The 27,827-nt window shown below is 35.9% G+C and overlaps 8 protein-coding genes across 11 annotated transcripts; 3 read left to right on the top strand and 5 right to left on the bottom strand.

Moving 5' to 3' along the window:
• The first annotated feature begins 436 nt into the window (after positions 1 to 436).
• Positions 437 to 2,958, top strand: LOC18992831. Its single transcript, XM_006416273.2, has 10 exons — positions 437 to 616; positions 731 to 794; positions 932 to 994; positions 1,071 to 1,355; positions 1,431 to 1,774; positions 1,859 to 1,958; positions 2,054 to 2,107; positions 2,186 to 2,272; positions 2,356 to 2,484; positions 2,574 to 2,958. The coding sequence occupies exons 1-10, from the start codon at positions 549 to 551 to the stop codon at positions 2,883 to 2,885; spliced, it is 1,506 nt and encodes a 501-aa protein (XP_006416336.1). The 5' UTR covers positions 437 to 548; the 3' UTR covers positions 2,886 to 2,958.
• A 31-nt stretch (positions 2,959 to 2,989) lies between these two features.
• On the top strand, positions 2,990 to 4,620 carry LOC18992830 (UPF0047 protein YjbQ). 2 transcript variants are annotated; one of them, XM_024152361.1, is made up of 7 exons: positions 2,991 to 3,349; positions 3,443 to 3,503; positions 3,588 to 3,682; positions 3,764 to 3,797; positions 3,978 to 4,032; positions 4,112 to 4,154; positions 4,359 to 4,620. In XM_024152361.1, the coding sequence occupies exons 1-7, from the start codon at positions 3,041 to 3,043 to the stop codon at positions 4,428 to 4,430; spliced, it is 669 nt and encodes a 222-aa protein (XP_024008129.1). In that variant the 5' UTR covers positions 2,991 to 3,040; the 3' UTR covers positions 4,431 to 4,620. The 2 variants fall into 2 exon arrangements, with proteins under 2 accessions (XP_024008128.1, XP_024008129.1); XM_024152360.1 differs by having other exon boundaries at positions 2,990 to 3,349; positions 3,588 to 3,797.
• Positions 4,621 to 4,840: 220 nt separating this feature from the next.
• On the bottom strand, positions 4,841 to 7,102 carry LOC18992829 (UDP-rhamnose/UDP-galactose transporter 2). Its single transcript, XM_006416271.2, has 5 exons — positions 6,610 to 7,102; positions 6,286 to 6,470; positions 5,988 to 6,188; positions 5,494 to 5,655; positions 4,841 to 5,396 (listed from the first exon to the last, which is right to left on the bottom strand). Exons 1-5 carry the CDS (start codon positions 6,746 to 6,748, stop codon positions 5,037 to 5,039), a joined length of 1,047 nt encoding a protein of 348 aa, XP_006416334.1. The 5' UTR covers positions 6,749 to 7,102; the 3' UTR covers positions 4,841 to 5,036.
• A 623-nt stretch (positions 7,103 to 7,725) lies between these two features.
• On the bottom strand, positions 7,726 to 11,380 carry LOC18992828 (chaperone protein dnaJ 10). Of its 2 annotated transcripts, none has more exons than XM_006416270.2 (10): positions 11,078 to 11,380; positions 10,646 to 10,705; positions 10,085 to 10,167; positions 9,778 to 9,934; positions 9,567 to 9,693; positions 9,292 to 9,450; positions 8,928 to 9,106; positions 8,751 to 8,831; positions 8,495 to 8,632; positions 7,726 to 8,073 (listed from the first exon to the last, which is right to left on the bottom strand). In XM_006416270.2, exons 1-10 carry the CDS (start codon positions 11,162 to 11,164, stop codon positions 7,969 to 7,971), a joined length of 1,176 nt encoding a protein of 391 aa, XP_006416333.1. In that variant the 5' UTR covers positions 11,165 to 11,380; the 3' UTR covers positions 7,726 to 7,968. The 2 variants fall into 2 exon arrangements, with proteins under 2 accessions (XP_006416333.1, XP_006416332.1); XM_006416269.2 differs by having other exon boundaries at positions 8,495 to 8,629.
• Positions 11,381 to 14,377: 2,997 nt separating this feature from the next.
• Positions 14,378 to 16,569, top strand: LOC18992827. Its single transcript, XM_006416268.2, has 4 exons — positions 14,378 to 14,736; positions 14,840 to 14,955; positions 15,768 to 16,163; positions 16,275 to 16,569. Exons 1-4 carry the CDS (start codon positions 14,583 to 14,585, stop codon positions 16,344 to 16,346), a joined length of 738 nt encoding a protein of 245 aa, XP_006416331.1. The 5' UTR covers positions 14,378 to 14,582; the 3' UTR covers positions 16,347 to 16,569.
• Positions 16,570 to 17,016: 447 nt separating this feature from the next.
• LOC18992826 (indole glucosinolate O-methyltransferase 2) lies at positions 17,017 to 18,574 on the bottom strand. 2 transcript variants are annotated; one of them, XM_024152408.1, is made up of 4 exons: positions 18,035 to 18,574; positions 17,554 to 17,926; positions 17,108 to 17,452; positions 17,024 to 17,070 (listed from the first exon to the last, which is right to left on the bottom strand). In XM_024152408.1, exons 1-3 carry the CDS (start codon positions 18,472 to 18,474, stop codon positions 17,144 to 17,146), a joined length of 1,122 nt encoding a protein of 373 aa, XP_024008176.1. In that variant the 5' UTR covers positions 18,475 to 18,574; the 3' UTR covers positions 17,024 to 17,070; positions 17,108 to 17,143. The 2 variants fall into 2 exon arrangements, with proteins under 2 accessions (XP_006416330.1, XP_024008176.1); XM_006416267.2 differs by having other exon boundaries at positions 17,017 to 17,452.
• A 1,413-nt stretch (positions 18,575 to 19,987) lies between these two features.
• On the bottom strand, positions 19,988 to 21,520 carry LOC18992825 (indole glucosinolate O-methyltransferase 2). Its single transcript, XM_006416266.2, has 3 exons — positions 20,977 to 21,520; positions 20,519 to 20,891; positions 19,988 to 20,421 (listed from the first exon to the last, which is right to left on the bottom strand). The coding sequence occupies exons 1-3, from the start codon at positions 21,411 to 21,413 to the stop codon at positions 20,113 to 20,115; spliced, it is 1,119 nt and encodes a 372-aa protein (XP_006416329.1). The 5' UTR covers positions 21,414 to 21,520; the 3' UTR covers positions 19,988 to 20,112.
• A 2,002-nt stretch (positions 21,521 to 23,522) lies between these two features.
• LOC18992824 (indole glucosinolate O-methyltransferase 1) lies at positions 23,523 to 24,977 on the bottom strand. The gene is made up of 3 exons (XM_006416265.2): positions 24,428 to 24,977; positions 23,947 to 24,319; positions 23,523 to 23,863 (listed from the first exon to the last, which is right to left on the bottom strand). The coding sequence occupies exons 1-3, from the start codon at positions 24,874 to 24,876 to the stop codon at positions 23,555 to 23,557; spliced, it is 1,131 nt and encodes a 376-aa protein (XP_006416328.1). The 5' UTR covers positions 24,877 to 24,977; the 3' UTR covers positions 23,523 to 23,554.
• Positions 24,978 to 27,827: the final 2,850 nt, after the last annotated feature.

Raw genomic sequence — 27,827 nt, 5'->3', positions numbered from 1 at the left:
AAGGAGTTATATAAAGTGAGTGAGTGAAAATGAAACACACTATTATAAATTTCTGTATAAATATGCTCTCATATTTTTATGTTTTCAATAATTGATGCATTATTTTTGAGTTGTGTAGCACAGAGCACTGAACAAGCGAGTGTACTACAACATAAGATAACCAGACTAGGAATTATTAATGCCTTAGTTAATTAAAAAAATTAACATTAAAATACTTAATTATTTAAATCTTGATTCATTTATGTAGAATACTTTGGAAACCCTCGTCTGAACTCCCGGGAAAAATGTCGGTTTAACTTTCCTGATTTTCTCGCTTATTCTCCCGGAAAGTTATGAGAAAAAAACAATCTTTTTATTTTTTATTAATCGTGTTTTTGGAGTCATATAAACGTAATAAACGACAAGCTAAAAGGATGGAGCTTTTCGAGATATGCTCTTGACGTCTCAAACAAAGATACTGATGGGATGCCCAATTTTATTATTCCTTCATAATATTCTTTGATGAATTTCTACAGAAAGACAAACAAAGCGCGAGAAAGTGCGAGAAAATGATGGGTCTTAGTTGGCCTTCAGCTTCTTCTCCTTCTTCTCCTGATTGTTCTTCTTCTTCTCCAAGGTTAAAAGAAATTACATTTGTCTCTTTCTGCAATTAGATTTGCCTGGTTTCGTCTTTAATTGAATGAAACCAGTTTGGGGAAAGGAAAAAATTCTAAAATGGGTTTGGCTGTAGGAACTCGGAGAAGCAGAATGTGATTGTTGCATCACCCTCAAGATTCTCTAGCTACAGTAAACCGGTAATTTCATTCTCTTTACAGAAGCGAGAAACTTTTGGGGATTGTCTCAATCCTACTTTAAGACTCTGTCTCTTTCTCTCTTTTTTTTTGTTTTCTGGGTTCCAAAAGTCACACTTGTCTGTACATCTTCATGGCAGTTTGTATCGATTGAGAAGAGATTACTTACTCATAAGGATTCTCATTGCAACGCAATGCCAAAGGTTTGATATTTATAGCTTTGAGTGTTCATAGATTCTTTAACAAAAGGTTCTTAATGTTCTGTATTGTTTTTTGCAGTCTTCAGAAGATTTGAGGAAGGAAATTGCTTCACTCGAGTATGAAATTCTGCGCACGGAACAATATCTGCTCTCTCTGTACAGGACAGCTTTCGATGAACAAGTTACTTCTTTCTCTCCTCACACTGAAACAAGCTTACTGTCTTCGAATCAGTTTTGTCCCAAATCCGAGCGATCAGACCTTACCGGTGTGCTCAGCTACCATTACCAAGCTTCTCCGGTGTCTGAACGTTCCTCTTCGTGTCCTCGGAGTTTCCAAGCCAGCTTAAAAGCTTTGTCTGCAAGAGTAAGTTGACACCATGGCATTGTCTTTGCTTTCTTAAAAAGCTTTTCAGTTGCTAACCAATTTTGTTGTTTGCAGGAGACTAGACATGTTTATAGTAATCACACTACTCTTGCAGATCTTCTGGGTTCTTCTCATATCGTCGATAACATTGTGAACCCGAGTAGTCTCTCTGAAGAAATCTTAAGATGCATATCTTATGTGTATTGTACACTCTCCAGCAAAACAAGAACCACTTCTTGTCTTCAGGCTTCTTCTTCACCTTCACCTGTCTCTTATAAAACCACTTTTGATTTCTGGAACCCGTGCCTCGAGGCAAGCAAAGGAGCAAATGTTCCACGTGGTGTTGTAATAGAGTCTCTGAAACTTCACCTGGATGATGGTAGTTTCAATCACGCCGCTCTTATGCTCCAAAACTTCAGGTACATAATTCATATTTGCCTATGTGACGTTAGAATGACTTGGGGTTGATCTGAAATGTTTACTCAAATTGTGTGTATATACAGATCACTAGTTCAAAAGCTCGAGAAGGTTGATCCAAGCAGAATGAAACGCGAAGAGAAGCTCGCGTTTTGGATAAACATTCACAATGCCCTCACAATGCATGTAAGCAAACAACAAGTAGTCTCTTTTGGGCTCTGTCTTTTTGAATAAAGCTTCAATCTTTTCGTTGTTTCTCCCTCTCTCCCTCTCTCTTACAGGCCTATTTAGCTTATGGAACTCACAACCGCGCAAGAACCACCTCGGTTTTAAAGGTTTCGTCTTTAAATCTCTTTGACTGATAGATTTATGTCTATGCTGTTTACTTAAGCCACTCTATATATGTCTTTCAGGCAGCTTATGATGTTGGAGGCTATCGTGTAAATCCTCACATTATTCAAAGCTCAATCTTAGGCATTCGTCCGCATTTCTCACCACCTGTAAACAACACACACACTCTCTCTCTTTCTTTGCTTCACTTTTACCACATTTCATAACTTGTAAATGACATTACTGTAAACAGTTGTTGCAGACGCTGTTTTCACCATCAAGAAAGTTGAAAACTTGTGTTGTCAAACACATATACGCCTTGGACTACCCTGAGGCGTTGGCTCATTTCGCTCTTTCTTCAGGAGCTTCCACAGATCCTCCGGTATTTTTGTTTTTACAAAATCTCGGAATGTATTCTGTAACTAAAGTCTTGGATTTTAATCTTTCAGAGGTATATATAATGTATCTCAGGTTCGGGTTTACACAGCGGATTGCGTATTCCGGGATCTCAGACGAGCCAAAGAAGAGTTTATAAGAGACAACGTTCGTATACAGAATGAGACAAAGATATTGTTGCCCAAGATCGTTCACTACTATGCTAAAGATATGTCATTGGACGCATCTACGCTCATGGAGACGACGGTCAAGTGTTTACCTGACTCCACGAAGAGAATTGCTCAGAAGTTATTGAAGAAGAAGAGCAAGAAAATCGAATTTTCACCGGAAAACTCAAGTTTCCGGTATGTAATCATTGAGGAATCAACAAGACATGATTCTCTATAATGTAAAGCGAAATGTACATTAAAAAAAACATCTCGTAGTTTTTCTATTTTTAACAAACGAGAGATGAAAACTTCACGCCGTTTTCTGGAAATCGATATAGCGACACAAAAAAATTCTAAGGCCCAGAAGCAAAGTGAAAAGAAAAAAAAAAATGAATGGCGATGATGGTGAAAGTGAAAGGCCCTTTTGGGAGATTTCGGTTTGGGATTGGAGGAGGAATTTTGTCGGCCATTGTTGTTTATGTTATTGGGCTTAGAGGAGGAACACCAAAAGTAGCTATGCAGAGCTCGACGATCTTCTTCTCTGGTGTTGTTCCTTCTCCTCTTCGTGTTAGATCGGTCTTCACTCCAGCGAATCCAGCCACCGATCGAGCTTCCATGGCGACTTCCTCTGGTCCTAAGTGGGCTCAGAAAACCATCACGCTTCCACCGCAACGCCGTGGATGTCATCTTATCACTCCAAAGGTTTCTTCGATTGATTTTTTTTCGATTCGAAGCGATTCTGATTTGAATCAGTTGTGTTCTTAAGCTTGTGAGGGTATTTTTGTTTTGAAACAGATTTTGAAGGAGATTGGGCAAGACTTGTCAGATTTCAATTGTGGCCTTGCTCATGTCTTCTGTGAGTTTTCTTTCTCTCTGTAATATCTCTCAGCTTCTGCTCTCTCTCTCGATTAAAACGAATGGGTTGTTTTACTTTTGGCAGTGCAACACACAAGTGCTTCTCTCACGATCAATGAGAATTATGATCCAGATGTTCAGGCTGATACTGAGACTTTCTTGAACAGGATTGTTCCTGAGGTATATATATACTATATGGCTTGCTTCTCAATATACTTGTTTGGTGTATATTTGATCACTATTTTTGTTGTTGAATTTCAGGGGAATTCAGCTCCTTGGAGGCATACCATGGAAGTTAGTTCACAATTACCATTTTTGTTGGTTTCCCTCAACTGAAATCTATTTACAAAAACCAGTGATAAATCAAAAGCTGTTCCCCTTTATACTCTGAAATGTGATGGTTTTTGGTAATTTCTCTCTGGTTTTCATGAAATCTTATGTAGTATTGAGAATTGAATTGTGTAAATAATTGCAGGTCCAGATGACATGCCAGCTCATATCAAATCATCAATGTTTGGATGTCAACTCACGTGAGCCTCAATCTTATTGTAACCCTATTTGTTGTTAGATTGTGGATTTTCACTTGATAAGTGTTTATTGTTCCTGCAGAATCCCAATAACAAAAGGCAAACTCAACATGGGAACTTGGCAGGTAATAAATTTCTCCATCTGACTCTACATTACTACATTCACATGATTTCATGTTTCCTCATTTATAAATGCGTCTTCTTTGGATTGATTGCAAATGAATCTTATTTCTTACACTACTACCACTATTTACAATTCATTGCTGATCTCGTTTGCATCGAGTTACCTTATTATATAAAGCTTTTGTGTTGGAAATTTGGGATTTCAGGGAATATGGCTATGTGAGCACCGTGATGCTCCAACCGCACGCAGGGTTGTGGTCACTCTCAATGGAATCTAGGGATGTCTCTTCATGTTTAAAATGGCTTGTAACCTCCTAGACTTTACGGTCTTGTATTGAAAATTACTTTTTTTCTACGAGACAATGCGGCGACTAATGTGCACACTGTCGTGTTCATTGCAGCAGAAATTCCATAATTACAGCAAATCTAACAAGAAGTTTTTAAAGAGCAAAAAACAACGTTCGGGAACAAACACCCATAAAATCTCTAACTTTATACAAAAAGATATAAAAACAAACATTTGTCAAAGATGATTCTTTTTCAAACATCTTTTCAAAAGCCCCCAAATATGCGAATATTTGGTGTTATCATAGTACCCATAAAAACCAATTGAAACTGATCTAAATTGCGTCATCATACGGTGAGAGTACAAGAAAAAACAGAGAAATGAAAATGTTATGCAAAGATGCAGAAGAATCATATTTCTATAGAAAAAATGAATGTGCTCTGCAGAGGAGGAGAGCTCATCAAACAGAGGCTAAAAAGGTTCTTTGAGACAAAGAATATAAAAAGGCAAAAGAAAAGAAGAAAAGAACAAGGGTACATGATGAGAAAATGAGTAATTAAAAAAAAAAAAAAAAACCCTTCGTCTTCAAGAGATTTATTTATGCTTTATTATCTCCAAGCTCCATGTCTTTCAAATTCATATGTTCTATTCCTTCTTTGAGAAGTCTAATCTCATCTTCTGTCATACTGTTCTTACCGTGCGGTGTCACTTTCGACTTTCTCTGTTTCTCCAACTCGACCGCCCAGCTGTAAATCACCATTCCCACCACGGCTAAGATCATCCCTGCTACGTTCTTGAACGTCATCTCGGAGTCAAAGAGAAGCCATCCTAATGTTAAGACACACACTGTCTTCATGTGACCAAGAACTTGGAATGAGGTAGCAGAGAATCTTCCAATGCAGAGATATTGGCTTATGTTACAGAAAACCGCCAATGCGCAGGAGAGAAGAATGCATAACTGTGTGTGTGGGATAGTTACTAATTGTTAGATAAGAGTTGGAACGAAGCAATGTTTGGGATTTATAAACGGGATTACGAGAATCTTGGCTACTTACAATGGCACCATAAGACATTTTGTAAGTAGAAATGAATTTGCCGCTCAAGAAATAATCAACAAATGGACCAAAGATGAGGAGTGAAATGGCTTGGATTGGAGCTGTCTTGCTCAGCAACTCAAAAGATCCGACTGAGTATTTCTTCTGCAGTGAACCTATTGACTATTTCCAGAGAGAAACTTAATCAGAAAAACACTTGAGCATCATCATCAAGAAAGAAAATTTTCAAGCTAATACTTTGTATAAGATGTTGAAGCACCAAACAATTAGCAACTTATGATTTCAGAATTTAGAAAGTAGTGTTAAATCTAGGTCAGCTACTCTACTCAAAAGCTACAAGATCCACAAAGACTAGAAAAGATTATAAGGCTAGAGTCACAGCCAGTTTACCACTCATTTGGGAAAAATTTTGAGACTTGGTAGAGAATCAGTCTGCACAAAATCAGAGATCGAGCAATATATTAAACAAGTCGAGTGATGGAGATAGCACTTACGATCTGCTGCAGAGATGTAGAGAAAACGGCAGTGCAAGCACAAACGAAACCTTTGGCATTAACCTTGACATCAGTCACAGTACAAATCCCAACTCCTACAACCACAACCATGACAGATGCTTTCACTTCTCTCGAGTAATGTTTGCTATGGAGAACCCATTCCATCACGCACACAACAGGAATCATGCTCAATTTCGAAATCTAGGTGGAATCAAACAAATGATGGGCAATAAGGAGAACGATCTTGAATTGGCAATGCAAAAAAATCAACAATCAAAGGAAGTTTTTCTTTTTTTACCTGGTAGAAGCCAACAGAGTTCAACATGAGGCTGAAATTCATAGCTGCGATTGAGATGTTAGCGACGATTGAGAACCAAAGAAGCTCCCAGAGAGGAACATGCTTGGAAGCCGATAAACCAGTCGCGTTCGATACCAGACCAACGAGAGCAGTGAAAGCGAAGTGGAATCCCGTCAGAGTTGTCGCTGAAGAAAGAAAAATCCATTTCTAATTGATTAGAGATCTTAACTCTCTCAATCACACTCCAATTGTTACAATGAGAGATCCATGAAATGTGAAAAAAAAAAAAAAGTTAATAGGAGATACAGATAAGAGAAATCAAACCGAAGCTGAAGCCGAAACCAGACGATGACATGAGCTGTTTATTGGCCATGATGATCCCGACGGAGCTCGTAACATTCATTGCCCATGCACCGACGTCAGATACGGCCGATGCCTTCTTCTCGCTATCTGCCTTCTCCATCTCCGACTAATTTGGATTTAAATCTTACGAAAACTGAAAATTCGAGATCAGAGCAAAATGGTTCCACCACTATCAGATCCTGGACCCGCCACGGACGAGAGTTTTGTTATCTAACCACGATCGGAGATCTGTATCTCGATATATCTGAAAATGGTGTAATCCAAAATCGGAGGAAGATGATGAGATCTGGAGGAAACTCGATTCACGCCGTTCGGCTTCTTCCCCGAAGAAAAGCCAGAAAGCGCAAAAACACACACGAACACGTTTCTCTATAATCTTCTTCGTCCAGTGGCTTCACTCGTGGTGATGTCTGGCTATAACAAGTAAGCATCCGCCATTGATGCTTTCCTTGACGCTTTGGATTTAATTTATTTATAAATAATACATTATTCTCCTCTCTTAAAATTTTGTTAATATAATGAATTTGACGCCTGTCGTTTACCGTATTTGACCTCATGCTTCCGTTTTTGGAACACTTGTTATTAATGACCCCAATGCGTTTCATTTAAGGGTACTCTTGGTAATATTCATCTCCCTCATTATGTCATGTAATTCTTTAATTTTAAAAATTCTAACGTCTTAGATAAAAAAAAAAATGAAAAAATTCTAACGTCTGAACTTTTTGTTTGTTTGTTGTTTTTGTCAACAATTCTAACGTCTGAACTAAACTTGCTGAATCGTTTAATGGTAACTAAATCTCGATGACAAATGTTGCTCAAAGCAGTTTATAATTTAATTACTTCATATCTAGAGCTGATCTTGTTCCTTAAAAGGTCTTTACGTTGCAGGTTTTATTAAATTTAAGTTTAAATATGTAACAGTTTTTTTGCTTCTTTTTCAACTGTCAAAATAGTAGTAACTGATAAGTATTTCTCCAAAAAGCAACATTGTAAAGACAGCTAATTTACAAATCTGCTTTATATGTCTTTTTCTCTAAGGCTTCTTCATATAGTAATAAGAATAAGAATCACATCACATGATCTCCAAATATCATAAATAAAATAAAACAATTATACATTGTCAAAGATGAGATTTCATGTGATTTTCAAGGATCCAATAATTTCTTCTACTAACAATAATAATAAAATAAAAATACATAATGGTAACCACATACTTCAAACATATCAAATATGCATAAATGCTTATATTTATAATATTATATAGTACAAAAGGGAAACTACCTCTCACATTCTTTTATCAGAATCCATCCTTTTGCCAGTTTAAGAGTGTCTCTGTGCTCCTGGAGGCGGTGCAGGCCTTGGGAAGTAATAGTTGAATTGCTCATCTCCAAGCTTCGGTGCTTCCACATAAGGGCTTTGCGGTTCCTACATATATTTGCATTTCATGAGTCCTTGGGTGGCAATTCCAATGGTATCCAATAATTTAAAGCAGTAACTGTAAGATATGAGCGAGCTAGTGTGTTCTGGCTAATACTCAACACCAAAAAAAAAAAAAAATCTTATGTCATGATCTTTCATAAGTCATAAATAAACGACTCTCTATCAATTTACTCATCAGTTATCTCATTTAATGTTACCGTAAATCATTCCTAAATCTCTATCGCATAATAACATGGAGCTCTATATTACAGTGTGTGAAACAAGGTCCTTTATAGTGAAAGGTTAATGAACGGGTAAATATTAAACAAGTTTATGTTCCTTCGGTTTTGAATGATTTATATTATACTAGTAAGATGCACATAGCGTTTTTGGTAAATGGAATGGATAACTGAAGAAGGAGATGTACCTGAGGCCCAAATGTGGAGTGAGATGCTTCATCGGATTTTGGTGATGTGGATGCATAATCACGGTCTTGACCATTTCCATTTAGTTTGTGAAGTTCGGCTCTTACTAATGGATCACTCTCACTGGCTATCTTGTTCTTCTATACGACCAGAAAGTTAAAGCCCTTTTAATTAATCCTTCCTTGTTATTTCTCTAGTGAATATTTTGAACAAATATGCTCTATATTCTCCCACGAAAAGAAATTAAAACACATTTACCTGGAAGATCTTCCCCAGAGTTTTTAACCCCTTGGCCCTTGCACGAAGCTCCTCTCTCTTGACGGTGGGATCTTGAAGAACCTGAGACAGGACAAAAAAACATAAAGTAGTTACAACATAGAAATTGGACCAAGATGCTACGTCAGCCAAATAGAGAACAGTTATAGCTCGACATACCAGCTCACAAACACGGGAGAGAGTGCTTTCGATATCAGCAACATTCAGTTTCCACAGAGAATCAATCATCACTTTCTTATGGGTCTTCATGTACTCTTCAAGTTCCTTCTCAGTATAATTGCCTTCAGCACTTAGCTGCCTTTTCATTTCCTCTTGCAGCTGAAATAAAGCATATGCGCCTAGGACGATAGAAAAGAGCCAGCCAAAAAAATTCACTAAGTGTTTCTCCCAAGAGATGAGTCCAAGTTCTAGAAAGCAAGGTATTCTTGGGGTTTGTATGACTTAAATATTTCATATGTAACCCATACTACAAATTCTAGCTCCTGATATGAGATGAGATTGCCTTTCTTCCTAAGTCACTGACCTGTTGCAGCTGTTACTTGGGATTTGATGAAGTGACCTTTCGTCCTAAACCATTCAGCAACGAATGGTACACCGAGATATATAGCTTTCTTTCCAAGCTCTTTTGCCGCTTGTCTTACATAAATATATCCAATTGTGTTCAACATTTCCACACCGTATGCTGTTGAAGATAGATACAGAAGGAAGTAAGTCTACCTTTATAGCACAGATATGTCATTGATTGAAAGAAAAAGAATAAAATATGAAAGGGGGACAATATGCTTCAGAACATGTTACCTGCATTTGAGAGTCTTGTTACTTCAGCTTCAGCATTGCTAATAAATTCATCTTTGTTCGTTACATATAGGTTGAGGCGATCCTTAAGAATCTGAGCAAGCTTGTCTTCTCTTTCTTTCTGAACAGCCTGAAACCAAAAGCAATATAACATGGTTAGTAATTTATGAAAAGGGTGAATCTGGCAGGATATACTGATAAGAGATAAGTTTACCCTCATTTTTTCTATAATCTTTTTAGTATCAATCTGATCTCCTTCAGAAAGGATATCAAGAGACGCCATTGATGCCATAGCAAGCTGCCCAATGTATTCTTCAAAAAGTTCACTCCCAAAAAGCATAGCAAATATCGCCGCAGGATCAATGATCTCACTGCAAGAATGAAAAGCACAAGTAAGAACTGAGTAAGGACCAAAAAAATTTGGCAACACGGTCAAGATCCATGCCACCAAACCCCAAAAGGTGCAAACAGCATATCACCGATTGGAACTATCACAAGAAAAAACAGGAAAAGACACTAACGTTGAAATCCCAGATTTCCCACAAGTGTCATAGGCCTGACGTTGCCCTGGATCACTTAGCACTTGGTAGGCCTCTCCCAACACCTGTACAAGAATTCACATTTTCAAAAATTTCAATCACGAACGAACAAGACTACCGAAAGCATTGTCATACTATCCTGATATCTCGGAAACCTGATTTTCCTTAAAAACTAACTTCACTGTTAGCCCTGCTAATGTGCTTTTATGAGTATGATAACAACTATGCCAAGCAGAGCAAACACTAAACAGAAAAGGAACATCAACTTCCACTCTTAAGCTGTCTAATCATTGATTAATCCCAAGGTGGTAAAATCCACTTGATTCAGATGCACAAGGGAGCATGGTTAAAGCATATAATACAAAACGCAGACAGCATTCTCTACATTAAATCTGCGAGGTTACCACTCCAATACTTTCCAAAGATCATAGGCCAAGAAGCCATAGACTTAAACCAAAGATAAAGGAGATTTCCTGGATACTAATTCAAACAGTGGTATCAAAGCTCTCTCTCCTACAATAATCATTCAAAATCTGAACTTGCCTGGAAATTATGAGCAGCCTGAGGATCATTGGGGTTTTTATCTGGATGTACTTGGCGTGCCTGTAGAAGACAAACAAGCCAACAATCAACATTTCGTAATTCTACATCGATCAATCAAAACTTTTTTCCATTACAAAATTCCAGAGACACTGAGCTCTGAAGAAATGGACTTCCCCACTTGTCAACAGATTCAACAATCTTTCACATAAAATTTGAGAGTAACAAGAAGCTAATAGTCATCAAAACAGAGAACTACAAAGCCGAAAAATAATCACTCGGGAGACTGATGATCACATCTCGTCGGTACCCAAAACCGACCCGATACTCAGGAACTGCCAAATTCGAATCTAGCTAAAAACTCACCAGATTCCAAAGGAAAAAAAAAACAGAACCCTAGAATCGTAGGTAGAATCAGAGATTAGATTTGAAAACCTTGATGTAGTAAGCTTTCTTAATCTGGGCCTCCGTGGCGGTGGGGCTAACGCCGAGCACATCGTAAAACTCCGTCTCCTTCACCATTATTATCCGATCACGATCTCTAACTTTCGAATCCGAACTCTTCAGATCACAACGGAAGAAAAGCTCAAATCGTCTCTATTGAGTCGCGCAAAACACACCACGCGCGTTACGTTGACGAGTACGCGCCGGCTATTTCAACTCAACCGCTCCTTTTCTTCTTCTACTTTTTTATTTTATTAGATTTTTTTTTTTTTTGGATGTGTTTCCTTTTAATTTGACGTTTATTTGAATAGCCGTACATTTATATTCGCCACGCGTTTTTCCGTCAGCGTCTGCTTGGATTCTGCTTTATTTTCAATCTAATCGTTTAATAAACTTTTTTTTTTAAGTCGGCAATTGTTTAATAAACTTATCTTAGAGATTAAGGAGACCATAAATGGGGAAAAAGATTATGAGCTTCTAATTATCACATTAATTGTTTTGAGTTTATTAACTAGTCCTGTGACATGTCGTCGTTTTGAGTCAAACTGAGAAGATTGATCAAAATTCAAAACAAAATGGCTTACATTTTTACCATAAAAACATTTTAAGATTTCTAAACTCCAAGAGCTTTTCATCTGGTCAGTCACTTCCAGCTTCAAGATTTATGAGTTTTGCATGCCTCCATTGTTTGTTGCTTCATTGAACTGCACGCTTTGTTAATTATTGATGAGCTCATGCGACAGTTCCAGTACTTACATTATATGATGAAATCATAATTAATATTGGAGCAAAAATGGAACCTTTGTGATAATATGATAATATAATACATACACAACATTTAACGGTAATGTGACGTTTTTGTTTGAAGGTAAAGAAAACTCAGATGTTCAAAAAAAAAAAAAGGAAAAGAAAACTCACGCCTTCTATCTGAGAATCATCTTGAGATCTTGTGGTTGCTTAGCTGAGCCACAGGTTTTTCGGTGTTCATGTTTCTGAACGATGATTTCGTATTCATTTTGTGAAATGAAGACTTCCTAGCTTCGTGAAGAAACATAGGATCAAATCTTCACCATTTTCTTAAAAGCACTAAGTTTTTTGATGTGTAGGTACATGCAAAACATCGTGCATGAGTAATTGAAAAATTTCAGATATTGTTGAAGCCGTTGCGTTTGCAAAAGTCATATAGAACTACATGCACCACGAAAGATTAAAGACCCTCCTATGTTCTTACTTCTTAGTATCCGAATTCCGAACATAGAATCATATATACGCTGATTCAGATAACCAGATATTACATGATTCTTGCAATTAAACACCGCTAGGAAAATAAGTAGCTGAATTTGTATTATGTGCTTACATTATTGTTAACACATTTACACATATCTCTCAACCAAAATACACTGGTGTGTTCAATAATCTCTCATCATTTGGTGTGGAAATGAGCGTAGTAAAAGTTAAATGATGACCGTAATAAAGTCACTTTCGCAGCTTATATTTTTCAAATTATGTTTGTACGTATGATCGCATGTTTTGGACATGCATATACTTATCAATCAAACGCGATACGATTCCGCATTCAACAAAACATATTCGAAGAATCCAATTTCACGTTATTTTGAATTCATTTTTATATCTATTTTATTTTGAATCGTAAACTACTAATCTCTTTTCTTTTGGGGGTTAATTAACCAAGTTGATTATTTAAATTTTGAAAAACATGAAGTCCATGAAAAGAAAGGCAAGAGATTTTTGGGGGTTTGGCCGAAGCTCGCGTTTTGTCACGTAGCAGTTGTCGTTTTAGCATATAAAAGCTAAACACAAATACGACGAGACGTGTAAATAAAAGGCTGTGTAGTTCGTATGGTTTCTATACAAAAAGGAAAAGCTGGACGATGCTCGTGCCATTTGTTTATTCCGCTTACACGATTCATTTTCTCGAAACACTGTAAACAATATTATAAAGATGAATATATAAGTATCAAACAAAACATACCAACAAAATCATGCAATGACAAACCTCTTAAGGTTGATTTTGTTATATATATATATATATATATATTTTTGTATTTAAGCAGAGTTGTGGATTTGGTCCAAATGTACAGTACAAAATCCCCAAAATAAAATTATCGAAGGTAAAAATATGTTGTCGGAAGCTACTGATTTGATCAATATGGTTTGATTTATACCGTCGATTTTAACTACTAACAGTAAAAAACCAACTAGATAGTAGATTTTACCAAAACTACATTAGAATTGACTAGTTGCGGGGGAGCGAGGAAATATCGACCATGAGTGTTATATACTAGAATACTTAAGTTTATAATTAAGATAACGATTTTTGTAATAGTATAATTAAGGTGACGATTACAAGCAAGAAATTTGAACAAACAAAAATAATGAATTACATTCACTATTCTCATTATCTTAAGAAAAAGATAAGATTATCATTATCATTGATGACTACTCTGGCCTAAGATATGTGTATAATTGCCTCCAGCCCATAAAGTTGTGTCGAGAGTCCAAAAGTAATTGGTTTTATTTCTATTTTCGTTGGATTAAAGAGAAAAAAAGTTTATCTAACAACAAACGATACAAGATTATCTCTTATATAAAATAAAACCAAATGAAAAGTAGGGAGCAGAAGACACATGTTGGGGTTAAATCACAGGCGTAATGATTTAAGAATAATAATCACCATCATTATCTCGTTATATAATGCATATTTTATTACTTTTTTTTTGTTGGTTCACTTCTTTTCAATTTTTTTTATCAGTAGAGCATTATATATCCCGTGATAAAAATGATGGCATCTCTTTTTTTTTTTTAAAGAAAGAACAATTTGGAAAAGAGATTTGTACCTCTACTATGTAAATTAGCTGTCTGCCAATCTTGTTCTTGAACTAATAAACCATGAGCACAGTGTAAGTTTGGTTCAAACAAGATATTAAGTCAATCTAATCTATTTTTATATTAATTTCGTTAAAGCATACAAGATACTAGCCAAGAGTCTAGTATTACAAATCTAAGGAAAAAAAATAGTTATAGAATTGCATTAGCCAAAATATATTTTAAATGCAAACTTGTACTCATGATTCAAGCTCACATAATTTGGATTATGTAAAAAATACTCATAAGGAATAATAATTCATTTTTAATCCTGTATAGTTATTGGAAAAAAAATTAATAGTAAATAATAAGACACTCCTCAAAATTATCAATCCTCTCCATTTCTTCAACACAGACACACATAAAAGTAAAACAGACAAACACTCACTGCACACCTCTCAAAATACTTCGCTTTCTCTGGTTCTCTCTCTTCACTTTTCTTCTTCTCTTCTCCCTAAGCTCCATAGGCACTAAACCACTCTTTTGACCTACTGTGAGTGAGAGAGAGAGAGAGGGCTGCAAAGATAAAAAGGGAAGACATCATTGAAGCTCTTTTCTCTTTATTTCAGAATCTCATAACCTAGACATCTCTTCATTTCAAGAAAAAAAAATGGTTTGGTCTCGGAAACATTTCTTCTCAATGCTCTTCTTCTTCCTCTTCTGCTTCCTCTCTCTCTTCACTCGTCCTTCTCTCTCCTCCACGTTTCTTGTAGACGGTGTCTCTGTCTGGAAATCTCCCGTTGTTCATATCGGCGACTCCGTTAGTAAGTCTCTGTACAAAAACTGTCCCTTTTTTAAATTCCCTAGTTAATTTGTTAGATTGTTTCTTAACTAATGGTGCTCTTGTGTTTGTTCTTATACCTCCAGTTTTCAGACATAAGTACGGATACGATCTCTACATCTTCAGGACCAAAGATGCATTCAATGTCTGTGACTTTACTCAAGCCACTCTTCTTACAAAGCCTAACTCCACTTCTTTCACGGTATATATCTCATTCCTCACATTCACATTTCTTAATTCGTTACTAAAAATTGTGAAATTTCTGCTGGAAAGGATGCGAATTTTATTGGGTTTTCTCAGGAATTTCAAAAAGTTCTGGTCTTTTACAAGTCCCCCTTTTTCCTCGTGTTCTTGAGATTGACAAAAAAGACTCTCTTCTCTTCCTCTGTTTTCTCTGTTTTTGTCATAAATCATCTTTTCTTCGTTAATTAATAGTTTCAGTGGATTATTAATAGAACTTAAATCCGATGCTTTGTTCTGAAAAGAATTGAAATTTGATTAAACTAATACTTTTTAATACACAAAAAGTCATGTTCATGGTGCAATGATAAATTAATCACAGTTGATTGAGACTTGAGAAGCATCTCGACTATAAATCTTCCATTTACTTTCTTGAAAAATTTCGAATTTTCAAACCTTGATTTGTTAATTTCATTGTAATGATCTACATTTTACCCATTTTCTCACCCTCAATATTTTTATCAATTCAATGACAACCACAGTTCCCCTGTTTTTATGTCTAAACCATGTTTTCGTCATTACCTAACTGTATTACCAAATATTAAACTTGAAATTCGATATTTTTTTTTCTGACAAACAAAAGAATTGAAAAAGTTAGTTACACTAATAGTTTATTAGTACACAAAGTCATCTGCTCAGGGCTCAATGACAATCACAGTCAATAAGAAGCATCTGTACTACATTAAAAACCTTCATTTCATCTTCTTAAAAAATTCAAAATTCCAAACCTAAAGTTGTTTAATTTCACTCTAATAATCTTTTATTTAAACGCAGTGGTACCCATCAAGACCAGGCTCTTACTACTTTTCCTTCACAAACAACACATCTCTTCCCAAAACCTGCCAACCCAACCAGAAGCTCTCAGTCCAAGTCATCCTCGCCGCCGCCGCATCTCCGCCGTCACAACCACCAACACCGGCGATCGCACCTGTTCCAGTCTCGGAAGGAGGAGTGATATCGTCTTCTCCGTCTTACCCATGGCCTTTAGGACCAAGAGAAGGTTCAGCTCTCTCTCCGGGACCTTCTCCGTCGGAGATCACGTCGGTGACAGTTCCCGGGAAAGACGGAGTCCCGTTCATCAACAGTAATCCGGCGGTTCCACTTCCCACCGGAGAAGTCGACTCTACTTCCATTAACCCTTTACCCACTTCCACAAATTCAGCACATCAGGTACACTAATTGCAATTAACGTCAACACTAGATAATAAATGTTTATGCTTTTTTAATACAAATTTGATTTGATTGATTTATGGAGATGTATGGTGTCATTGGTGTGTGCAGGTGATGATGACAGTAACGGTGAAGCTAGTTTTGTCTTGTGTAGCCTTGTTTCTTCTACTTGTAGAGAGATAATTAGTAGCAGTTTTTCTTTGACAGTTGTAGCTTTTTATGGAGGAATGATTACGTTTTCTGATCTTATTGCTAATCCAAATTAACATTAATCTTGTAATCATTCATTCTCCCTTTTGCTTTTAATTTTCTCTTATAGTAAGTAGGTGCTCTCTTGTTAGAATCTTAAGGAGTTTTTATTTTATTATATTTTGTGATGTGCATTTTAATAAATCAGTGTGGTTTCTTTCTAATTTCTGTGTGGTCTCCACTATTCTCACTCAAATGTCTCAGATTTCTTTTCAGAACTTGGGTCCCCTACTAGTAAATAAGAATATATATAGTCTATAGCTTGCTTTAATCGAACTGTTCTGTACTGTGTCCTTTCCTTTTATATTTTCAGACAGAGAGTGGAACACTACATTTTAAATCATGTGAAGATTTCTGTGAACAAGATTCTCTCAAACTTAGTGGAATGAATGAAACTTTTTAACTAGAGAAGTAGCCGTTAGTTATTTCCCGTGAGTGGAAGAGTACAAACAAAATACTAAGAGAAAGAGGAAGGGAACAAAATGAAATTAGCCGACCGTTGAGTAATGTATATGCCACTTGTGTATTGTGAGCTCTTGAAAGAGAAACCAATGAATTTCATGTGACTAATTAATTACAGCTGGCTCTTAAAAAGTACAATGAGAATATAATAAAAGCTTATTTTTATTAAAAATTGCTCCAAGACAAAGAGAGAGGTATATGGTCATTTCAGACAAAGAATTGAAAACAAAGATGATATCAACGACATTATCAGGATTTAGCTTTATATTTTAAACAGTTTCTTTACAGAATTCAATAATCCAACAGTGATAAGCGCGGCAAACGAACTTGCAATGGGTGAATCCGGAAGATGCAGCCAAAGCTTCAAACTCAGCTCTTGACCTCTCTTTGCCACCAGAACATTGGGTGAACATTAACATGTCCATGTCAAATGCAATGTTTGCGTTAATGTCTCCATTCTCCGCATCATCAGGAGTGACTAATTCTATGACAACAACTTTACCATTCTTTGGTAGTGATTTCCAACAATTCTTAAGAATCTTCACACAGTCTTCGTCAGTCCAATCATGAAGTATACGCTGTAAAACAAATTTAATCCCAAAAGTAAGTAAAAAAAAATGTACTACATACATGCAATTCTAGTAAGTATGTGTTAAAATTAAAGAATTGTTGAACTTACTTTCAAGATCATGGCATCTCCTGCTGGGACATCCACAAACATATCTCCGGCGACATGTTCCACCCCGTGGTAAGAAGGTGCTTGTGCCAAGGCACAGGGCAGATCAAAATTGATACCTTTAATTTCGGGATACTTAGAAGTCACAACACCAAGAGTATTACCAACTCCACCTCCAACATCAACCAAAACATTCACACCTTTGAAGCCTTCGTAGACTTCTAGAGCCTTCTTCACGACGGCGATTGTGAATCCGGTTTGGTTAAAGAGCTTGCTGAATCTCTCATCTGTACCCATATAGTCGAATAGTTTCATGCCACCATGTGCACGGCCAAATGCATCTCCTCCCTCTAGCACGACATCTTTCAATTGTGCCCTAAAATTTGCGTACGGTTTAAGGTAAGATCTCATAGCATTTCAATCAGGAACTAGGGCATGGAAAAACGGAACAGGTTTGTACTAAGATGAACTGTAGAAAAAATACCAGGTATTAAGGAAGACGCTGTCGAAATTGACAATGACTTGAGAAGCAAGCGATCCAATATCTTGAATGTTATCCTTCAGGAAAAACCTGCAAATCGGCTCGGCTTTGTAGACCCTCTCGCCCTTTCCGGCTTGGACCGTACCGCACTTGACCATGGAGTAGCTAGCGAGTAGACGAAGCATACGATCTAACAAAACCGGCGCCCCAGGGTTGCGAGGTGTGGTTGGTAGCCGGCTCGATATCTCGGAAGGTGAGAGGAACTCAGAGGCGGCATAGAGAGTGTCAAAGACACCGAGCTCGAGGGAAGCTTTGAGAACCATTGGAAAGGCTGCAGCATTGGCTAGTCTCACGGCCATCAATCCCAACTCATTATCATCATCATCAATAACAATTTGGGTTTGGGGGTTAGAGCTCAAGGTTTCTTCAAAAAGGATTCCCATTTTTTTCTTTCTTCTCTTTCACGGTACCGTACGTGATCACTCTGATCAGAAGCGAGGAAAGATAGATAGGGAGAGAGAGGCTGTGTATGTGTGTTTCTTATTTGTAGTGTTGATGAAGATGATTTCTCCTTTTATAGCTAAGGCTTTATAGCCTCCTCATATTATTTTAACTAAATTTATTGTATTCATTGAATTATATCGTTGGCGTGCCGGTCCACTTGGCTGGCTGAATAGTCTCGATGTGGAAAAGTAAGAGGCCCTTGTTGCGGCTGAAACAGCTAAATCTTGTTTCAAGTCAATTGGTTTTGAAAAGTCAATGTTCAAAGGAGACGACAGTCACTTTAATTTCATCACTATGGTAGACCAAGTGACTATAAAAGTGTATATTACGTTCGCAAATATCGGTTATAAAAGAAAATAAAATAATAAGCAAATATCTTATTTATTTTGTTCTTCAGTTTGATCGCATAATAATAAAATAAATTATAATACGCAGAGAAACGCATAGCTCCAAGTCTCCAACTTGATTTGAACGATTGCGACATAGGAAGGACAAGAAAAATACGGAAATCTTTATTTTATTTTTCTTTAGTAGGATAATATATCTGCTGTAATTTGGACCGAAGTGAGTGTAAACATCACGCTTGTCCTCTATGGCCTCCATCTTGAATCGGCCTTCTAGGAAGGTCACGAGTTTTGGATTGTCAAACTTCATTTTTACTTATATAGTTTTGGGTTAATTAGATCAATAATCATAAGAAAACTTAAAATTCAAAGAGTAACCATATAATGGACCAATTTAAGTAAATTACAAAGTTGTTACGTGTGTGACTGAAATTGCCTTTGTCTTTGCATGGTTATTACGGTGGTAGGTGAGTGAGCCTGATGACTGATGAGTTGTTATGGATGGATAAGAAGGTTGCATATTTCTGGGGAAAGAAAGACAATTTAAATCAATGACATAACAATAAAATAAACTCTATTTTTCATTTTCCTCCAAAACCATATACGAACATTGTAATTCCATCAATTGTAATTTTCTTACTTATCTAAATTTTAACTCCTACAACTTAACCTTATCAGTAAACTTAAATACATCTTTAATTAATTTATTTATTTTTAAAAGATCTTTAATTAATTAATTATGAACATAAAATCCACGATACGAGCATAGAAGTGTATATAGAGATAAATATCAAACATTATCGTGGATTTTATGTACACTACTATGCTCGTATCGTGGCATTTTTTATAATCGTTGCACACACCTTCCGAATTTATAGTTACCAAGGATAAAACCTTAAAATTGACTCAGTTTCTTTTTTATCGGATATTCGTCCCATCATATATGATATCTTATACTTAAAACTGTATTCTTAAAAGACTACATTATTAGAATATTAATTTATTATGAAAAGATTCTTTCAAACATATGCATGATAATAGAAAAATTGAAACATTAAAATAGAGAAGTAGCTAGCCGTTATTTTTCAGCGAGTGGACTGTTAAAAAATAAATCTAAAAGCTTATTTTTATTTCATTGCATTGAAGACAAGGACAAAGGCATGATCATCGCAAACAAGGAATAAAGCGAAGATGAAATTAACAATTGATGCATGAGGATTCCTCATTATATTTTTAAACATTTTCTTTGCAAAACTCAATAATCCAACAGTGGTAAGCGGGACAAACGAACTTGCAATGTGTAAAGCCTGATTCCATGGCTAAAGCTTCAAACTCAGCTCGTGATCTCTCTTTTCCGCCGGAACATTGTGTGAACATCAACATGTCCATATCAAAGGCAATGTTCGCGTTGATGTCCCCATTTTCTGCCTCATCAGGAGTGACTAATTCTATGACAACAACTTTACCGTTTTCAGGAAGTGATTTCCAACAGTTTTTAAGAATCTTTACGCAGTCTTCGTCGGTCCAGTCATGAAGTATACGCTGTAAAACAAATTTAATCCCAAAAAGTAAGCACAATGTACAACATACATACACTTCTAGTAAGTATGTGTTAAAATAAGAGGGTTGTTGGACTTACTTTCAAGATCATGGCATCTCCGGTTGGGATATCAACAAACATATCTCCGGCGACATGTTCTACCCCAAGGTAAGAAGGTGCTTGTGCCAAGGCACAAGGCAGATCAAAATTGATACCTTTAATGTTAGGATACTTCGAAGTAACTACACCAAGAGTGTTACCAACTCCTCCTCCTACATCAACCAAAACATTCACACCTTTGAAGCCTTGGTAAACTTCAAGAGCCTTCTTCACAACAGCGATGGTGAATCCGGTCTGGTTAAAGAGTTTGCTGAATCTCTCATCTGTGCCCATATAGTCGAAGATTTTCATCCCACCATGTGCACGGCCAAACGCATCTCCTCCTTCTAGCACCACATCTTTCAATTGTGCCCTGTGAAAACAGCGTATCCATAACATAAGATTCATGGTTTAATTTGAATGTTTTAAAACATCTCAATCGATGAATAGAAAAATACCAGGTATTAAGGAAGACGCTGTCGAAATTGACAATGACTTGAGAAGCAAGCGATCCAATATCTTGAATGTTATCCTTCAAGAAAAACCTGCAAATCGGCTCGGCTTTGTAGACCCTCTCGCCCTTTCCGGCTTGGACCGTACCGCACTTGACCATGGAGTAGCTAGCGAGTAGACGAAGCATACGATCCAACAAAACCGGCGCCCCAGGGTTGCGAGGTGTGGTTGGTAGCCGGCTCGCTATTTCGGAAGGTGAGAGGAACTCAGAGGCGGCATAGAGAGTGTCGAAGACACCGAGCTCGAGGGAAGCTTTGAGAACCATTGGGAAGGCTGCAGCATTGGCTAGTCTCACGGCCACCAAACCCAACTCATTATCATCATCAATAACAATTTGGGTTTTACCGTTAGAGCTCAAGGTTTCTTCAAAAAGGATTCCCATATTTGTCCTTATCTCTTTCTTTCTTCTCCTTCACGGTACCTTACTAATTAGAAGCGAGGAAATAGAGAGAGGCTGTATGTGTGTGTAGTGTTGAAGATGATGCTTTGATAAATCTTAGTTTCTCTTTTTATAGCGAATTAAGGCTTAGCTTCCTCTGTCTTTTTTTATTTATTTTATAATAATTTCATTTAAATATATTGTTGGCGTGCCGGTCCATTTGGCTGGCTGAATAGTCAATAGTCTCTATGTAGAAAAGTAAGAGGTACTTCTGGCGGCTGAAACAGTTAACTCTGTTTTCAAGTTGGTTGGAATTTTTAATAAAAGTCAATTCACTTTGTTTCATGACTCATTGACTACATTAGTATATCTTATCTCTTATAAAAAAAATTGAAATTAAGCAAAATATATTTTTTTCATCAATTTGATCCAATTTTATGACTAAAGGGATCGACCAAACTATAAGTGTATATCTCATGTCTAATAAAGAATAAAGAGGTTAGCGAGATACTGTATCTATTTTCTTTCGTTTTTCTGTTTGTTCTTCAATTTGATCGACATAATAATATATAATTTAGGGCTAACTATAACAATAAGTCAATAACCATAAGAAAGCTGCAAATCTTAACACGTATTATAGTTAATTACAAAGTTGGTAAGTGTCCGAGCAAATTAAATCGCCTTTGTTTTTGCGTGGATTATGTCTATATGGTGGTAGTTGAGGCGATGATTATTGTTATGGATAAAAGGATGATTATTGGTTATCTCACGGCTGGTCATGCCTTATCTCTAGATCCCGATTTCTGCCCGGTCTAGTTCATTTGTCTCAAACCAACTATCCGTTGATGCTATTTCTATTGTTAAAGTGGTGATCGATCAACCCCATTCAAAAAGTTTATCGTTACATACTTACATGCATGCATTTATGTACCATAAAATCCAAATGAAAAATAAATGTAAAAAGCCTCATTTTCCTCCAATCAGGCATTTGTTCTATGAGTTAGAGCATCTCCAATGGTTTCTTCATTTTTTTCTTCATTTTTGAAGGAAAAAATGAAGAAACCATTGGATCAACTTTTCTTCATTTTTTTCTTCAAAAAGAATATTTTAGGTATATTCTATTTCTTTATGTTATTACTAATTGCTAATAAGATCCTTCAATTTTCTGTTTTATAAGTTTTCACCTACTTATTTTATTTATTGTAAAATTTCAACAAAAATTTAATAATTTTAATGGATGTAGAAATAGTTTCTCAGATTATTAAGTTGTTAGTTTATGTTATGTTAAGTTTTCTTATTTATAATTTAGTATTAGATATGTATTTTTAATTTTGTAGTTGGCTATGTTCTTGTATTTCTTAATTAATATATGTTATTGTATTTTTTATTGTGCTTATTACATTTTTAGTTTATAATTTGATTGGATAAATCCATAGTTTTAAAAAAAATTGGATACAAAAAAATATATAAGTTTTGTTTGGGTATAAAACAAAACATATAAAAAGTTAAAGTTACATTTTATAAGAAAAAAGTTCACCTTCAAAAAATGAAGAAAGGAACACTGTTCATTTCTTCATTTTGAAGGTGAAATTGAAGCACCATTGGAAAAGACTTCTTCATTTTTATCTTCAAAATGAAGGAAAAAGTAAAATTTGAAGGACCATTGGAGATGGTCTTAGTCTGTATTCTCTAATTATATTCTAGTTTTATGAACATTTTTTTGGTTTATATTCATTTATGAATCTCTCAAGCTTTTGCAATAACAGAAATTATGAATAAAACATTAAACTAGAGAAGTATGTAGCCGTTATTTCCGGCGAAAGGAAGAGGACTAACAAGTAACAACCAAGGAGAAAGAAGAAGAAAACAAATGAAAACAACCAATGATGCTCTTGTGTGAGACTTTCAAAACGAAATCAATGAATTCCATGTGGCTACAATTATTAGCTAAAGCTGAGTACAAAATGAGAAAACCAATTGATAAACAGATTTTTTTATTTCATATTGCTCGACTAAATTGTACCATTTCAAACAAAGATGAATTAAAAAGGTAAACAAGTAAAAAAAAAAAAAAGCAAAGACGAATTAACAATGACGAGGATTTAGTTTTTCTTATTTTTTTCCAACAGATTAAGTTTCATATTTTAAACATTTTCTTTACAGAACTCAATAATCCAACAGTGATAAGCACGACAAACGAACTTGCAATGGGTGAAACCAGAAGCTGCAGCCAAAGCTTCAAACTCAGCTCTTGACCTCTCTTTGCCACCAGAACATTGGGTGAACATTAACATGTCCATGTCAAATGCTATGTTTGCGTTGATGTCTCCACTCTCCGCGTCATCAGGAGTGACTAATTCTATGACAACAACTTTACCATTCTTTGGTAGTGATTTCCAACAATTCTTAAGAATCTTCACACAGTCTTCGTCATTCCAATCATGAAGTATACGCTGTAAAACAAATTTAATCCCAGATATAAGTACTAGTATACATACACTTTCAAGCTAGATGAATAATAAGTTGTTAATCTTACTTTCAAGATCATGGCATCTCCGGTTGGAACATCCACGAACATATCTCCGGCGACATGTTCCACCCCAGGGTAAGAAGGTGCTTGTGCCAAGGCACACGTGAGATCAAAATTAATACCCTTAATGTTAGGATATTTAGAAGTAACAACACCAAGGGTGTTGCCTACTCCACCTCCGACATCAACCAAAACATTCACACCTTTGAAGCCTTCGTAGACTTCAAGAGCCTTCTTCACAACGGCGATTGTGAATCCGGTTTGGTTAAAGAGCTTGCTGAATCTCTCATCTGTACCCATATAGTCGAATAGTTTCATGCCACCATGTGCACGGCCAAATGCATCTCCTCCCTCTAGCACGACATCTTTCAATTGTGCCCTAAAATTTGCGTACGGTTTAAGGTAAGATCTCATAGCATTTCAATCAGGAACTAGGGCATGGAAAAACGGAACAGGTTTGTACTAAGATGAACTGTAGAAAAAATACCAGGTATTAAGGAAGACGCTGTCGAAATTGACAATGACTTGAGAAGCAAGCGATCCAATATCTTGAATGTTATCCTTCAGGAAAAACCTGCAAATCGGCTCGGCTTTGTAGACCCTCTCGCCCTTTCCGGCTTGGACCGTACCGCACTTGACCATGGAGTAGCTTGCGAGTAGACGAAGCATGCGGTCCAACAAAACCGGCGCCTGAGGGTTACGTGGCGTGGTTGGTAGCCGACTCGCTATCTCGGAAGGTGACAGGAATGAGTCAGTCCGAGTGGCTTCGGCGTAGAGAGTGTCAAAGACACCGAGCTCGAGAGAGGCCTTGAGAACCATTGGAAAGGCGGCGGCATTTGCAAGTCTCACGGCCATTAATCCCAACTCATTATCATCATCAGTGACAATTGGGGTTTTAGGGCTAGAGCTTACGGTTTCTTCGAAAGGGTATCCCATTTCTTCTTCTTCACGGCACTCTACGTGATCACAATCAAGGAGCGAGAATGAGAGGCTGTGTGTGTTTTCTTCTTTGTGGTGTTGGAATGCTGATTTAGTATATTTCTGATTCTTATTTGTTTCTCCTTTTATAGCTAAAACTTGGCTAATTTTCTCTTTATTAAATTTCATATAAAATATTCTTGGCTTGCCGGTCTATCTCGGGTGCTGAAGAGTATTAGTATAATGTACCGTAGAAAAGTAAGAACCACTCTGTTCAAGCCATGGATTAGTCAAAGTTCAAAATTTCATCACTATAGACGGACCAACTTAATATATATATATATATATATATATATATATATATATATATATATAAAGAGTCCACGTACATATGTATAATCATCTGTTTTTGTTTCTCTTATTATTTAATTTGATCTACATAATCTTATCCAATAAATTATCCCTGAATTATAATACTACAACGGCGCATAGCAACTACTTGGTCACGACGACTATGGACGGGACAAGCGAAAGACTAGTTCTTCTTGAATACTAAATTAATTTATTTTCCATATAATTACTACTTTGTCATTTTCCTTCAATTTCACAAATAAAATTATAAGAAAATAATTCTAACAAAGTCATTTGATACAAGTCCTAACTCCTAACACACATATATATATATATATATATATATTAATATTTATATATATATTATACATACTTCGGATTCGATCAAGTTAATACCATTAATCAGAGAATTCAGGGGGAAAGAACGTTTCACTTTAGTATCCCTCAAAACTCATAGACCCTCTGGAAAACAAATATTTCATACTAATGTAGAGAATCTGGCATGTTTTTATGTAAATATATTTTGTACGGTTTTGTGTAAATGTTTTTGTCAATTTATTTCATATAAAGATATCATTACGAGTGTCCATTTTGACTGCGCAAATATGTGGGTCAAGAATCAAGAGTCAAGACAATCATGGCACATGGCAAACAAAACTCTACTCAATGTATTCAGTTCCACGAAGAAGCTGAGTCAGCTTGCCTAGTTTTATTCAATTTTTCTTGTTTTTTTTTGGTTAATACTATATACTTATATAGTATATACATTAATCCATTGCTGCATTTCTGTTAAGCCCATTTATGTTGGCCGAGTTAAATTTCCAATGTCCTGGGCCTCCTGGCTGTATGAAAGGATAGAGAAAAATCGTAAATAAATTTATTTTAGATAGAAATAGGATTCATCTTGCTAATCATCTGAAAATTATTTGCATAAACCCTTTATTTTCAATCCTACAGAAAATATATCTACTCAAATGTCATCTATGCTACAAACAGATTAACCTCCAGATTCGAAGCAGAGCTCCCGAGTTTATAATAGGCAGTAAAATGTCTATTTAGTAATAATATGCAATAGAAGAAAATGTTTTTTTTTTTTTTTGAATTGTCATCTGCACAAGTTAAGGAAGGATGTTTCGGGGACTACTTGAGAACATCACTAGCTGGCTGAACTTTTCTGATCATTGAAGCATTGACGGGACTTCTATAGAAAGCAATCGCAATGTCGAATCAATTGCATATTGACGGTGCCTAACTCATGTCAGGTCAACTCACTACCAAATTACCTCGTTCATTCTCACCACCTCTTTGAAGATCGGCGTATGGCTCATACCATTTGAACTAAATGTTTTGAGATCCTCTGTTTTTCTCTGTTTGATACTTCATTGGTATCCCTCATTGTATCAGTCCACTTTGAATCTTCTAGTATCAAACAAGCGTTACAAAAGAAAAATAACAAAAAAAAAACACTTCCGAAATTTTTATGAGATTTCGCGTTTCATGATCGTAGGACTAGCCAGGACTCGGACCACACTAGTAAAGTTGAAATGTATCATTATCAAATATAAAAGGTACAATAACCTACTTTTCACTACATTATGAGAGAATAACGGATATAAAATCGAACAACAGGTTCACACATGATGTTATCAATATATCATAACCAAATAACAAATTCTATAGCATAGTAAAAAATATACACAGGAAAAAAGAATTATTCACCTATATAAATATTATTCACATATATACAATAATTGTATATTTTATAATTCATTAATTCAATTATAGATCGTTACTAATGTAAATTATAATAAAACAAATGTGGTGTTATACTGATCGGTTTTTATTGTATAATCATATCGGATATTTTTTCTTTGAAAAAAATTTATATCAGATATTTTATCCACAATTTGAATGTGGTGTGAGCCGTAAAAAGGCACTTATAACTTTACCGTTATATATAAATATTTTTTTTTAAAAACCAGTCATATGAGTTAAATATTCCGGAATTCTAAAATGCGCGGGCATACAGCTACGTAGGCGACTACGTATGCATGCATACATATGAAGAAACATAATACGTAGATATGTATATGTGTGTGTTAAACAAGTGATGATGATGGTGAAGTGTGGTGCTATTCGTGTGGCAACCACACTCGTCCCTCTTTCTTTATATTATTATCAACTATTTCCATTGTTTTATCTCCCTATACATTTATTTCTCAGTGCTTTCCAATTCATCAATCCATCTATTTTTATATATATCAGGAAAAAAAATCCACCTTTTATATGTTCATATTATCTACTACTAATTTGTTGTTTATGATTGTTTATGATATTTAGTTGCAGACGGCTCTAATTGCTGGGTCGAAGAATCTCTAGTGTGAAAAGCATCTGATTCAAACTTGATCCCCTTCATATATGAGCTAGTTGGATTGTACTGTTTGATATTTTAATCGTCCATTATGTGTTTGTCTATCAGTAACTAATGGTGTAATTCTTTAACAGAAAAAAAGTAATTCTTTGTTTTCTTTATATTAATCCATTTGACCTATATTATCATCCTTATCATCGCTTTCTTATATATATTGAACAGAAGACCCCATAGATTATTATGATTA

Source organism: Eutrema salsugineum, unplaced genomic scaffold (assembly GCF_000478725.1).
Source record: "Eutrema salsugineum unplaced genomic scaffold, Eutsalg1_0 scaffold_5, whole genome shotgun sequence".
NCBI classification, from domain to species: Eukaryota; Viridiplantae; Streptophyta; class Magnoliopsida; order Brassicales; family Brassicaceae; genus Eutrema; species Eutrema salsugineum.
The sequence above is the reverse complement of the archived record's forward strand: the minus strand, read 5'-3'. Positions and strand labels throughout refer to the sequence as shown.

Excerpts from the sequence above, each read along its gene's own strand:
- LOC18992831 (XM_006416273.2), top strand. The coding sequence starts at position 549 with ATGATGGGTCTTAGTTGGCCTTCAGCTTCTTCTCCTTCTTCTCCTGAT. Across the intron at positions 995-1,070 it reads ATTGCAACGCAATGCCAAAG|TCTTCAGAAGATTTGAGGAA; the intron begins GTTTGATATTTA and ends TGTTTTTTGCAG. Across the intron at positions 1,356-1,430 it reads TAAAAGCTTTGTCTGCAAGA|GAGACTAGACATGTTTATAG; the intron begins GTAAGTTGACAC and ends TGTTGTTTGCAG.
- LOC18992825 (XM_006416266.2), bottom strand. The coding sequence starts at position 21,413 with ATGGGAATCCTTTTTGAAGAAACCTTGAGCTCTAACGGTAAAACCCAA. Across the intron at positions 20,892-20,976 it reads AGCGTCTTCCTTAATACCTG|GGCACAATTGAAAGATGTGG; the intron begins GTATTTTTCTAT and ends CTGTTTTCACAG. Across the intron at positions 20,422-20,518 it reads GAGATGCCATGATCTTGAAA|CGTATACTTCATGACTGGAC; the intron begins GTAAGTCCAACA and ends TTTGTTTTACAG.
- LOC18992824 (XM_006416265.2), bottom strand. The coding sequence starts at position 24,876 with ATGGGATACCCTTTCGAAGAAACCGTAAGCTCTAGCCCTAAAACCCCA. Across the intron at positions 24,320-24,427 it reads AGCGTCTTCCTTAATACCTG|GGCACAATTGAAAGATGTCG; the intron begins GTATTTTTTCTA and ends CGCAAATTTTAG. Across the intron at positions 23,864-23,946 it reads GAGATGCCATGATCTTGAAA|CGTATACTTCATGATTGGAA; the intron begins GTAAGATTAACA and ends TTTGTTTTACAG.
- LOC18992830 (XM_024152360.1), top strand. The coding sequence starts at position 3,041 with ATGGCGATGATGGTGAAAGTGAAAGGCCCTTTTGGGAGATTTCGGTTT. Across the intron at positions 3,798-3,977 it reads TTGGAGGCATACCATGGAAG|GTCCAGATGACATGCCAGCT; the intron begins TTAGTTCACAAT and ends AAATAATTGCAG. Across the intron at positions 4,155-4,358 it reads TCAACATGGGAACTTGGCAG|GGAATATGGCTATGTGAGCA; the intron begins GTAATAAATTTC and ends TTGGGATTTCAG.
- LOC18992829 (XM_006416271.2), bottom strand. The coding sequence starts at position 6,748 with ATGGAGAAGGCAGATAGCGAGAAGAAGGCATCGGCCGTATCTGACGTC. Across the intron at positions 6,471-6,609 it reads TGGTTTCGGCTTCAGCTTCG|CGACAACTCTGACGGGATTC; the intron begins GTTTGATTTCTC and ends TTCTTTCTTCAG. Across the intron at positions 6,189-6,285 it reads ACTCTGTTGGCTTCTACCAG|ATTTCGAAATTGAGCATGAT; the intron begins GTAAAAAAAGAA and ends GATTCCACCTAG.
- LOC18992828 (XM_006416270.2), bottom strand. The coding sequence starts at position 11,164 with ATGGTGAAGGAGACGGAGTTTTACGATGTGCTCGGCGTTAGCCCCACC. Across the intron at positions 9,935-10,084 it reads GGGAAATCTGGGATTTCAAC|TGAGATCATTGATCCTGCGG; the intron begins GTTAGTGTCTTT and ends TCATTCTTGCAG. Across the intron at positions 8,633-8,750 it reads CTCTGGGGAAGATCTTCCAG|AAGAACAAGATAGCCAGTGA; the intron begins GTAAATGTGTTT and ends CTGGTCGTATAG.
- LOC18992827 (XM_006416268.2), top strand. The coding sequence starts at position 14,583 with ATGGTTTGGTCTCGGAAACATTTCTTCTCAATGCTCTTCTTCTTCCTC. Across the intron at positions 14,737-14,839 it reads TCATATCGGCGACTCCGTTA|TTTTCAGACATAAGTACGGA; the intron begins GTAAGTCTCTGT and ends TTATACCTCCAG. Across the intron at positions 14,956-15,767 it reads CTAACTCCACTTCTTTCACG|TGGTACCCATCAAGACCAGG; the intron begins GTATATATCTCA and ends ATTTAAACGCAG.
- LOC18992826 (XM_006416267.2), bottom strand. The coding sequence starts at position 18,474 with ATGGGAATCCTTTTTGAAGAAACCTTGAGCTCTAACCCCCAAACCCAA. Across the intron at positions 17,927-18,034 it reads AGCGTCTTCCTTAATACCTG|GGCACAATTGAAAGATGTCG; the intron begins GTATTTTTTCTA and ends CGCAAATTTTAG. Across the intron at positions 17,453-17,553 it reads GAGATGCCATGATCTTGAAA|CGTATACTTCATGATTGGAC; the intron begins GTAAGTTCAACA and ends TTTGTTTTACAG.